This window comes from Mandrillus leucophaeus, unplaced genomic scaffold, assembly GCF_000951045.1.
Source record: "Mandrillus leucophaeus isolate KB7577 unplaced genomic scaffold, Mleu.le_1.0 Scaffold558, whole genome shotgun sequence".
Lineage (NCBI taxonomy): Eukaryota > Metazoa > Chordata > Mammalia > Primates > Cercopithecidae > Mandrillus > Mandrillus leucophaeus.
The window spans coordinates 2,142,267-2,154,225 of record NW_012106008.1 but is presented as its reverse complement, the minus strand read 5'-3'; the positions used below and the strand labels follow the sequence as shown (position 1 = coordinate 2,154,225).

Below are 11,959 nucleotides of genomic sequence, written 5' to 3'. Positions count from 1 at the left end.
ATTCTTTAATGGCAGCATTTGGATCCACTGCCCAAGCCACTTTTAACCCAACCAAGATGCTGGAAAGCAGAGCACACGGTTGTGCCCACCAAGCCCAGGAGGGCGATGGACCCCAGGGCTCCTCGACTACGTTTGCTGGGTTCTGAAAAAGAAGAAAGAACAAGTTACCAGGAGTGCTCCAGAATTACGACGCTTTCAACATTCGCAAGTCATTCTGTCATGGCATCTGAGGTTGTACATTAGACAAACTGGCCTTAGGAGGTTAACTAACTCTTTTGCCTGAAGCTGTTGGCAAGTCAGATACCACATGCCAAGTAATGTGCCACAGTAGTATTGCCTGGATCTTAGAAAATTATGGGATAATAATTACAGCAACTTTGCTCCAGGACCTTTGGAAGGAGTTGCCTCTGTTTCAAAGAAATACGGCCAAAAATGGCTTTTCCTCCTCCTTACTCAGATATAGGAGGTACAGTAATGATGAGGCTCTGGAGTTGAACTGCATGGATTTGATTCCTAGTTTACTAGTTTATGCTTAGTAGCTCTGTGACCTACAGCTTTAATCATGCTGAGTCCCAGTTTCCTAATTTGTAAAATGCAGTATCTATATTACAGAATTGTTGTAAGGTTAAATAACATATGCAAAGTTCTTATAGTGGTTGGCACATATAAAATGCTCAATAAAAGTAAGTTTTGTTACAATTGAAAAATAAAAAGAAAACAGACCTTTTACCTAAATATCAAGTGACTTCCCCTTTTCTCGAATTCCCAAGAAGAAAAATACAGTAGCATAGATTTTATTTTTTTTTTTTTTTGAGACAGGATCTTGCTCTGTCTCCCAGGCTGGAGTATAGTAGTGTAATCATGGCTCACAGCAGCCTGAAACTTCTGGGCTGAAGCAATCATTCCACCTCAGTCTCCCAAATAGCTGGAACTACAGGTGTGTACCACCAGATCCAGCTAATTTTTGTATTTTTTGTAGAGACAGGGTTTCACCACATTGCAGAGGCTGGTATCCAACTCCTGAGCTCAAACAATCTGCCTGCCTTGGCCTCCCAAAGTGCTGGGATTACAGGTGTAAGCCACTGTGCCTGGCCAGCATAGGATTTAAAATTTAGAATTTGTTTCCTTGGCAAATGTCAATATATACTAACCTCCTGTGTAATAGCCATAAGCATAAAGAACTCGTCCAACAATCCAGGCCAAGCCCAGGCCGGAAGCTATACGCTAAGAAAAAAGGGCTACATTAGTATTTGCATGAAACAAACAAGCAAACCTTTATTAACATCTAGGGTTGATTACACAATACGTTAGCAAAAAGTTAGTAATTTCATGGTTTGGCTAACCACTCCCCACCCAAACTAGGTAGAATTAACTTAGTTTCAGTCAGGAAAATAAAATATCTGTGATTCTTCTATGACTGGCTTGGCTTGTGGACCTCAGAGATGAGTACTGGCCTTCTCCTAGACAGGTGGGATGGAAGGAATCCCCCCACTTGCCCTGGGCATCTTGGGGAACTTGTGCTAGAGCAAGAGAAGGACATGTGGGCCAGGCGGTCTCAGGGCAAGCCAGAAAAGGGAACTGCCCCAAAGTCAGGACTAGGGGAAATGCCGTTTTCTCAAATGGGCCTCTGAGCATGAGACTGACTGAAGACTCAGCTGCTGTTCTATGTAAAGTCAGTCACTGGCAGGGATGGGTGCAGGTGGTTCTGCAGGCTACACTAGGGGTGTAGCTCCACTAGAAAGAGGGGGAGAGCTTCTTGTATTGTGAACCCCAGAACACATGGTCTTCGAGAGAAAAGTCTTCCTGTTTCCAATGCCCTTGAGCAGAGAGAATAAAAACTTAGATGAAAAATCCATGAGCAGAGGGAATAAAAACTTAGATGAAAAATCCATCCCTTTGGCTGCCATGCTGGGGTGACTTCTTTGGTTAAGAAAAGCAAGGAGAGAACACAGAAGAGAGCGTGTGAGAAGGCCGCCTTCCCCAGTGTCTTTCCCACTCAGCAGTGCTACTGGTAGGGAAAAGGTTACTGCATCCGGGTCTTTGTTTGTTTGAGTTGACTTTGGGTAACGTTAAATTTTATCAGCAGGAGGGTGAAACAAATGAAAACAAACGCCAGTCCCTCAAGTCACGATGTAGCAGCTCTAGCCTCTGCCGGGCCCTTCTTTACTGTAATGTTGCCTAATGACTGGCAACCTAGGAACAATTGTTAGGTGCTTGTCCCCAGACTAGCTGTTATTTTTCAGAACGACCCACAAGGAATGGGGTCCAGGGATGTGAGCTAGGAATGGGGATGGAGTGGGGATACCAAATGAGGCCTAATCTAGAGACCTGGGCTATTCAGATCAGCTTGTCTAGTCACTTGCTAGGAATGGGGGTCTTGAGAGGCACCAGAAAGATACCCTTTCCTAAGAGACACAAGAGCAGTAGATGTTTCTTTGAAAAAAAATGCAGGCCTTCAAGGTCATGAGCAGTAGATGTGGCACTCTGGCAGCTTTTTAACAAAAGTACCAGGCATTCAGGTGTGGACCAGATGGTTAGGAAAGGCTTAGCACCAGAAGTCTGAAGGGCCACCACTCTGGTCAGGACTCAATTTCAGGAGATAATCTGGCCTCGGAAAAGGGAACACTTCTGTCCAAGACAAGACCCAAATGACAATTAATTAGAGGCAGATAAACGTGCTTTATTTAGATATGTTTAAGTGCAGACTACATCTCCAGCCCACAGGGCTATCTATACTGCAGAGGCCTGCAAGGCCCTGGTGATCTGCCTCCTCACCCCTCTGCCCTCTGTTGCTGACCCTCTCCTGGCTCCACTGGCTTCTCACTGCTCACCAAACAAACCAGACAGGTGCCTGCCTCGGGCCTTGCTTGTCTTCTGGCTGGAGGTTGGGAGACACGTGCAGCACCTGCTCCCTCACCTCCTTTTACACTTGCTTAACTATCATCTCAGCAAAGCCCCCCTCCCTGACCACCCTATTCAAAATTATCCCACTCCACACCCCCTTTCCACCTTTGCTGCTTTGTTTTCTTCTCTGCACTCACCACCTCCTAACACATGATGTCATTTACTTAGGTTTTGCTTTTTGTCTGCGACCACCCCATCCCCTACAACAAAAAGGCAAGCTCTACGAAACCAGGGGTCTTTGTCTACTTTGATCACTGCTTTACCCCAGGTGGTGAGTGACAGTTTGCTGTGTGAATGAATTAATACAACAAATGAACTCTTATAGACATGAAACTTAGAACCAGACAGACCTGGGTTCAAATTCTAATCCTTCTACTCTGTAGCTATTTGACCTCGTGAAGTTTAAATAGTATCTGAGAGGCTTTACCTTATCTGTAAAATATGAGGAAAATCCCACCTACTTTAAAGAACTCTGTAAGAAATAATTGAATAAAATCCTTTTAAATATACGGTGCCTAGACACTGAAGATATTCATTGCATGTTTATTTCCTCCTTCTGTCCCCGATAATAGCTCAGTGAACTACATCCAAACAGATGAACACCTCCTGGAAAACTTACCGGGTGGTAAACACCTCCAACAGCTAGAAAAAATAAGAAGGGAGGATACACTTCCAACCTGGAATTGACAGAAAGAAACTTTTAAAAAGTGCCCTTTTTAAGTATGCCTGTGTAGAATTATGAATCTTTTTTTTTTTTTTTTTTTTAAGAAAAGACGGAGTCTCTCTGTCGCCCAGGCTGGAGTGCAGTGGCGCAATCTTGGCTCACTGCAACCTCCGCCTCCCGGGTTCAAGTGATTCTCGTGCCTCAGCTTCCTGAGTAGCCGGGATTACAAGTGCCTGCCACCACGCCTGGCTAAGTTTTGTAGAGATGGGGTTTTCCCATGCTGGCCAAGCTGGTCTCCAACTCCTGACCTCAAGTGATCCACCCACCTCAGCCTCCCAAAGTGCTGGGATTACAGATGTGAGCCCACCTCACCCGGCCAGCACTATGAATCTTTACATCTTCCTTGCCAAGTTAGACACTTGGGGGCAAAAATAAACATTGACTGCAGGGCGAAGACCTGGTCACTAACATCCACCCTCCTTTGCTCCGCATGGGATTAGAGGTCACTTGGAACATGCTGAGTAAAAGGACCTCACATCTAACCAATGGAAGTGGAAGGTCCTGGTGAGTCACAGTGGGTTTCCTTACAGCATTCAAAACCTCTTTACTCCCTAGGCCTGGGAGAGTCAACATCAGTTTAGATGGGTCATGCTGCAAAACTGTAGCAGGTAATGCAACCATGAAGACACTTTTTGAAAAGAATATCCAGAAATCCCACCATTCCAACCACTCTTCAGTTTGCTTAATAGTCAATGTGTTCACATACATAATTTTTGAAGACTTTTAATGAGGTGCCCATGATTATCACCGTCACTATGACTCAGCAGATACAGCGCACTAAGGGCTGAGGTGTTAGACGGAAAACACCCACTCTGCAGATGTCTTTGGTGCCCGGCAGGGCCGACACTCACGTGTTCTGGTGGGCTCGCTGAATGCAGTTGAAGAGGTGCCCATTTTCAGGGTCCGTGCTGTACATGGTAGGATACTGTCACAACAAAGCACATACTGATTAGATGGTCAAGAGTAGCATTCAGTGTTGAAAGTTAAAATCAACCTTAAAAATAATATATTCCAAAGTATCTTCTTTCACACCCTTGATAGATGACCATTCGATTTCTGCTTATTTACAGTGACAAGGGTCTCAATTCTCAGACACAGATTCAATGTTTCTATTAAATATCCAGGAATAAGAATGTATGTCTGCGCTGTAGCCGCACAAGGGAAAGAGGCAGCTTTGTGCCGAACTCTGCTTTTCATTGACGTTAAGCATCAACGGTGGATTTCAGATGCATTACAAAGATACCGTAGGGAAATAAAGCCTTCCTAAGAGTCATCAAATACCACATCCTTTTAAGATTTCCCTTAATAGAAGAACAGAAATTGAGTGTGTGAGAATCTTAATGGAAGTGTCCATTGGAAGGAAAAAAAAAAAAAGAAACTAAATATAAAAACTTAAAAAAAGCTCTAGTAAGGGAGTTTAATTATTAAGTTGCTAAACAGAAACAGACATTTAAAATTGCTCACCAGGGACAACCTTAGTAATTATCCCTTGTACATCACCTAAAACTAAAGGAAGTATTTAATAGACCACCTTCCTATGTCTAAGTCCAGGCTAATCTCAACACCACATACCTCTTTTCTACTTGGAAAACAGGAAAATCATCTTACAACATCATTTTTAAAGTGGCACACCATGAAACAATGTTGCTATTTAACCCACTGTAGAAAATACAGTGGCTCTTCCTAGCAAATAGCTCCAGCCAAAAGTGTACTATTGGAATCCCAGCATACCTGGTCTTTCTACAGAAGAGACAAAGTCAAACAAGATGGAAACTACTCCCTAGCAGGGCCCCATATTTCTTGCCTCTTTCCCACCACGAAGAAGCAGAATCGCTAATAGACCCAGTCCTGAAACTGCCACTTTTCACAACTAACTCCTTGCCTCTCCCTCCATGGCTGAAAACAAGTTCTTGGCTAAGCCTGTGGCCCCCAGACAAACCTACAAGGGTACCAGCTTGTGTTCCCACTTACCTCCACTTTGTACTTCTTGCGGGCCTTGGAAACATTGATGGCTAGGTGGGCCACCATTATAAAGCTGGCAGCACCAGTTAGAAGCACAAAACCATATTCCTTAGAGAGGACAGCCATCTTGCGTCTGTGGAAGAAAGAACATGTTGGGACAGCCCCCAGCACTGTGGCTATTTCATGGTGTGAAGCCTTAGGGAGCAGGATGCTTTATTAATGGGAAATGCATAAATAGAGACCAAAAAAAGGTGTGAGTCAATCTGATGTTTCTAAGAAGTCATCAGAGACAGTACCATATAAAATAATTTAAAAATTACTCAACTATGCAGTCTATACACAGAAAAGTATACAATCATGTATCTTTTTTTCTCTTTTGTGCCTGGGAGATTCTGATCAACATTATGAGATTTATCTACGTCACTGCAGTAGTCATTGCTGTAGAAAAATATAGCCAACAAAAATCACATTATTGAAAAAATATTTAACATGGTAAAATGCTAAAGTGTACATTACATTGGGAGGGGGAGGGAGGGAGTGAGGGGAGCAGAGCTTGGTGGGGAAGAGGGATGGAGAAGGAAAGAGAGGGAGGGGAGAGAGAGAGAGGGAAGGGGAAAGGTGGAGGGGGGAGAGAGAGAGACAGAGAGAAAGAACGCAAGAAACCAAGCATCCAAAATAGTATATGCATAAGTGATTCCAAGTTTTTTGCCTTCAGGCATGGGGGACACTGTGAGGGCAGGACCCCCGAGGCCTCCCTTCGACCCTGGGGCATGTGCAGGTGCAGCAGCAGACATCTCACACAGGTAGGGGAAGGCCCAGGCTGAGTACTTTGAAAGCAGAGCATGGCTCCTGAGCCTCTGAGGCTTTGGGCAGCTCCTAAGAACTCAGATTGCCCAACAAATCATCACTTCAAAACTAGCCCCATGTAGAGTTCCGATGGCTGCGACTGATTTTGAAATGCATTTTAAAAGGATGATGCAAATCCATACAGCAAAGTATCAGTTGTGGATTCTAGGTGTTAGCTATACGGACAGTCAATGTCCGATTCTTTCAACTTTTCTGTGTGTTTGAAATGTTTCATGGTAAAATGTTTGGAGAAAAAGCTAATCTCAGCTCATTTCCCATTGTTCAGCGTTTTCAGCTAAGTTATTCTCCTGCCCTTGGAGGAAAGGAGAGAAAGAAAGAAAGGGACTGGGCAGCAAGAACAGAACTTGGCAGGTGGGAGTGAAAACAATCCCATGGTAAATTGGTGCTGCCCCTCCAACCGCTCTGAGCTCTGACCACCAGATGGAAGAAGGGCCAGAGCATGACGGGGCCCAAAGGAGCGGGGAGCATGTTTCAAGGGATCGCTCGTGGGCTGCCTATGGTGGGCAAGGCCTCCACGAGCCAGCAGCTCCGGTGTGCGTTCTGCCTTCAGCTCTACAATTTCCATCCCTGGTAACTGCCCGGCTTCAATCCCTGCTTTTAACTTAGGAGGGTTACCCTGCTCTGGAATGTATCTAATCGTTCTAACAAACCAACCAACAAGATGGCAAATCCTTATTTTCAAAAGAGGTTAAGTAATGTTTCCAAGGTGTAAAACAGACAGTGACAGACCTGGGACCCCCATTCAGATTCATTTGGTTCCAATATTCCCTTTCAGTATCACTTGAAAATTTAGAGTCAAACTGACACTGTGGTCGGAGCATCTTCCTTAAAACAGAATTTGGGGTAGGCATGCAGCTCAGTTCATTAAAAGGAAGTTTCTCTTAGCTCAACAAAATAGGCCTAACTTCCTTTTTTTTTTTTTTTTTTTTGAGATAGAGTTTCGCTCTTGTCACCCAGGCCGGAGTGCAGTGGCATGATCTCAACTCACTGCAAGCGCCATCTCCCGAATTCAAGTGATTCTCCTGCCTCAGCCTCCTGAATAGCTGGGATTACAGACGCGCGCCACCACACCCAGTTAATTTTTGTATTTTTAGTAGAGACGGGGTTTCGCCGTGTTGGCCAGGCTATTCTCGAACTCCTGAGCTCAGATGATCCACCCACCTTGGCCTCCCAAAATGCTGGGATTACAGGCGTGAGCCACCGCACCCAGCCTAACAGGCCTAACTTCTAAAAACCTCTCCTTCCCACCATGGTTCACGACAATTCTCATCAGTTTTCCCCTTCTACAGTCTTCACTCTGAGCTGCTCTCTGAGGCAGGCCTGCTGCTCCTCCCAGGGCTAGGGGCACTCACTGCAGCGGGCTGGCTCCACAGGTCAGCAGATCCTGGCCTGTCTGGGCAGCTGCACAGAGCAAGGAGTCTCTGGCTTCCCTCCAAGCTTCCTTGTCCACATTCTCTTCCTAAGTGTAGAAAGTCAGCATGAGGAGGAAGCCACAGTAGTTAGTAAAAGAAATACAGAGTGTGAATTCCGAACACCTCTTTGAAAATAAATAAAAATGACTGAACCTCCAGCCTATCCTTAAATTCAACACATTTGGGGCAAACAGGTCATTTAAAATAAAGCTGCCACCTGGGCACGGTGGATCACACCTGTAATCCCAACAATTTGGGAGGCCAAGGTGGAAGGAACACTTGAGGCCAGGAGTCTGAGACCAGCCTGGGCCACACAGGGAGACTCTCATGTCTACTCAGGAGGCTGAGGTGGGAGGATCGCCCGAGCCCAGGAGGCTGAGGCTGCAGTTAGCTATGATTGCATCACTGCACTGAAGCATGGGGCAATAGAGCAAGACCCTGCCTTAAAAGAAAAGGTGCCTCTGTCAGAAGCAATAAAAATTTAAGGACAATAAAATTAAGCATATTTGCTTTAGGTCAAAGTTTGCAAATCAACAGAGTCAACTTTCAGACTCTAATCTTTGGACAGGATGCTGGGCTCCCTGGCTACGTGCAGGGCTACCTTGTGTCAGTCCAGCACTTTTCAGCTCACTTTTACTCTTCACAAAAATCCTGTTTGCTCCACTTTATAGAAAAGGAAATAGAGGCTCATTAAATGAGGGCAGAGCTAAGACCAGAGCAGGTTTTAGAATTCTCCCCCAAAACACTCCAGCTAGCCCAGGCAACACATTCAAATTTGGTGGCTTAGTCAATGACTTCTATTTTTCTTAACTTTAAGAGGTTAAGGTAGGTAGGTGGCAAGATAGAGAAGTGCCCCTTGCATAGATGTCTCTGTCACAGCAAAGCAACTGCTCTACAATCTACAGTTAGAATCTACAATTAGAAATCAATATTTACTACTGAGCCCCTCTTTTAAAGTATAAATGCAATCTGTGAGGTTAAACCTGATGGGCCTTTGCACCCTAGTGAAAGTTACTCTCCTCAGACTTTGTTAAGGTATGTATGGCGTATGAATCTGGATGAGGACAAGCAGAGCTGGGAACAGTTAGGACCTTGGAAAGGCAATGAATTCACAGTAAGGGTACCCAGCTACAGCAATGGTTTGCAGAGGACGCATACTCAGTCACAGGGACAGTGTAAGTGCCTGGGGCAGCAGCGTGCCTGTTCTCCCTGAGGGTCCCCCCGCACGAGCCACAGACACATCTGCATAGGTGCAGGAGCAATGCCTGAAAAGCTGCCTGCGTGAAGGGCAGCAGCGACCCTCCCTGACACTGCCTTGCACTCCTACCAAGTGAGGTGTCCTGCTTTATACGCCATAACAACCTTCACTTAAAACAGAGCAGGACCATGTTTGTCTGCATCTTCCATGCCAAGCACAGTGTGCACGCTCATAGATACTTACGGAATAAATGATTTGAGCTGCAACTCCAGGTGTCTTTCAGAATGACCACCACCACACGCCCCCTCCCCTGAACACACACCTGAGATCATCTCTATCATCTGGCACAGTGTCTGGTATAAAGTACGCACCTAACCAATTTAAGTTTCCGTGTCTTCCCTCAAAAGTATCTGCTGAAACCACGGAAGAAACTGAATGTATTTAGGAAAGACTGGCTTATGACTAATCCAGAAAGAGAAATCTTAAGAAAGAGGAATTCAGAACACAGAGAAAACTCTGTCATAGTTGCTGAAAAACTGTTAAATCTTCTCTTTCAAGGAAAGAATCAGCTGAATTAAATCAACATTCAAAAAAACTATCATTTGCTAAATCATTATTTTCTGAAGATACCAAGGCGAAGAGGCAGATATTCCCATTCCTTAGAGAGTAGCTTTTGTGTGTGTGGGTGTGCACCAGGAAGGGGATGCAGCTCAGTTCACAGTGGCCACACCCTAGGCAGCCGCAGCCACACCCACACCCTGGGTTGTGCCAGCCCCAGAGGTAGCAGATTGCTTCCAGGGACAGGGTGGAAGAACTGATAGCTGGCACCCCACTAATCTCTGGCACGAGCACTCATTTGAACTGCACACCACATTTTGCTGATTATATATCTGCTCTGTGTCACCAGAAACCCTTTTATGGACCTAACAAGATAAGGTTCTTGAGAGTGGGAACTTTGCCCTTGGCTTTCTCTTCTACATAGGGCTACAGACACAGTCCAACAGTCCTTTCTGAGTTGAACTTTAATACAGGTGTAGATGACTTTGCAATTCACTTGGTTATATCGTAGCATTTGTTAATCATTATGCAGTTTCCTGGATTAGTCATAAACCAGCAGTATAAATTAGTATTTATGAGCTGAAACCTTCTACCACACACAGCCATGGGTTTCAGTGATGGACTGCATATTTAACAATGGCCCCACAAGACTGTAATGGAGCTAAAAAAATTCCTGTTGCTTAGTGACATCATAGCCACTGTGCCATTGTAACATCATAGTACGCTGCATCATTCACATGTTTGTGGTGATGCTGGTGTAAACAAACCTACTGCGCTGCCAATCATATAAAAGTATAGCATGTATAATTATGTACAGCACTTAATATTTGATAATGATCATAAATAACAGTTACTGGTTTATGTAGTTACTATACTATGCTTTTTAGCATTATAATCTATTCCTTCTACTTATTAAAAAAAAAAATGTTAACTGTCAAACAGGTGCAGGCAGGTCCTCCCTGAGGCATTCCAGAAGGCCTTGTGACCATAGGAGAGGACAGCTCCACACATGGCAGGTATGTCCATGTGACCTTCCACTGGGCAAGATGTGGAGGCAGAAGATGGATACTGATGATCCTGACCCTGTATAGGCCTAGGCTAATGTGTGTGTTTGTGTCTTAATTTTTAACAAAAAAGCTTAAAAAGTAACTATGAAATAAAAAGTTTTAAAAATAGAAAAAATTTCACTTCCAATTAGAAACCTACAGACAGAGGCCATCAGCTCAAAGGCAGTACAGGCGTTCTGAACTGAATGGTGTTGCTTCTTTAAAAATAAAAAAAGTATTTAAAACATAGAAAAAAAATCTTACAGAATAAGGATATGAAGAAACAATTTTTGGCCAGGCATGGTGGCTCATGCCTGTAATCCTAGCACTTTGGGAGGCCAGGGCGGGCAGATCACTTGAGGTCAGGAGTTCAAAACCAGCCTGGCCAACATGGTGAAACCCCGTCTCTACCAAAAATATTAAAAAATTAGCCAGGCAAGGTGGTGAGCGCCTGCACTCCCAGCTAGTTGGGAGGCTGAGGCAGGAGAATTGCTTGAATCCGGGAGGTGGAGGTTGCAGCGAGCCGAGACTGCGCCACTGCACTCCAGCCTGGGAGACCCAGCGAGACTCCTGTCTCAAGAAAAAAACACAACAAAACAAAAAACAAAGAAACAGTTTTTATGCAGTTACAATGTGTTTGCGTTTTAAGCTAAGTGTTGTCACAAAAGATTCAAAAGTTTAAAAATTATAGTAAAAAAGCTTCAGTAAGCTGAGGTTAACTTATGGAAGAAAAAAATATTAAAAAATGAAGGTAGTGTAGCCTAAGTATACAGTGTACGCAAGGTCTGCAGTAGTGTACAGAAGTGCCCTAGGCCTTCACACTCACCACTCACTCACTGACTCATCCAGAGCCACTTTCAGTCTTGCAGGCTCCATTCATGGTAAGTGCCTTCTACAGGTGTACCATTTTTTGTCTTTTATACCATATTGTTACTGGATCTTTTCGAAGTTTTAAGATATGTTTAGACAAGCAAATCCATACCACTTTGTTACAATCGCCTATGGTATTCAGTATAGTAACATTACAGGTTTGCAGCCTAGGAGCAATAGGCCATACTATATAGCCTGGGTGTGTAGTAGGTTATACTGTCCAGGTCTGTGTGAATACACTGTACGACGTTCCCACAATGACAAAATCATCTTTCTCAGAACATATCTCCATCATGAGTGAACACATAACTGTAGTTAAAAGTACCTAGCTTTCCTCTTCTACACTGTTGGGGGAAGCATAAGATAGAACCATCTAGAGGATAGCCTGGCAATAGGTAATTTTTTTTTTTTTTTTTTT

General features: G+C 44.3%; 1 protein-coding gene across 2 annotated transcripts in view; it reads right to left on the bottom strand.

Moving 5' to 3' along the window:
• Positions 1 to 11,959, bottom strand: part of LOC105552459 (microsomal glutathione S-transferase 3) — a 31,625-nt gene continuing 19,666 nt past the window's right edge. The window contains exons 2-6 of one of the 2 annotated variants that reach the window (XM_011998136.1): positions 5,600 to 5,723; positions 4,480 to 4,553; positions 3,524 to 3,581; positions 1,152 to 1,224; positions 1 to 142 (exon numbers count right to left, since the gene is read on the bottom strand). In XM_011998136.1, coding sequence (XP_011853526.1) covers positions 6 to 142; positions 1,152 to 1,224; positions 3,524 to 3,581; positions 4,480 to 4,553; positions 5,600 to 5,716 — 459 coding nt within the window. In that variant the 5' untranslated portion in view covers positions 5,717 to 5,723 and the 3' untranslated portion in view covers positions 1 to 5. Of the gene's footprint in view, positions 143 to 1,151; positions 1,225 to 3,523; positions 3,582 to 4,479; positions 4,554 to 5,599; positions 5,814 to 11,959 lie in introns of those variants that run through there. The other variant, XM_011998137.1, reaches the window with a different exon arrangement.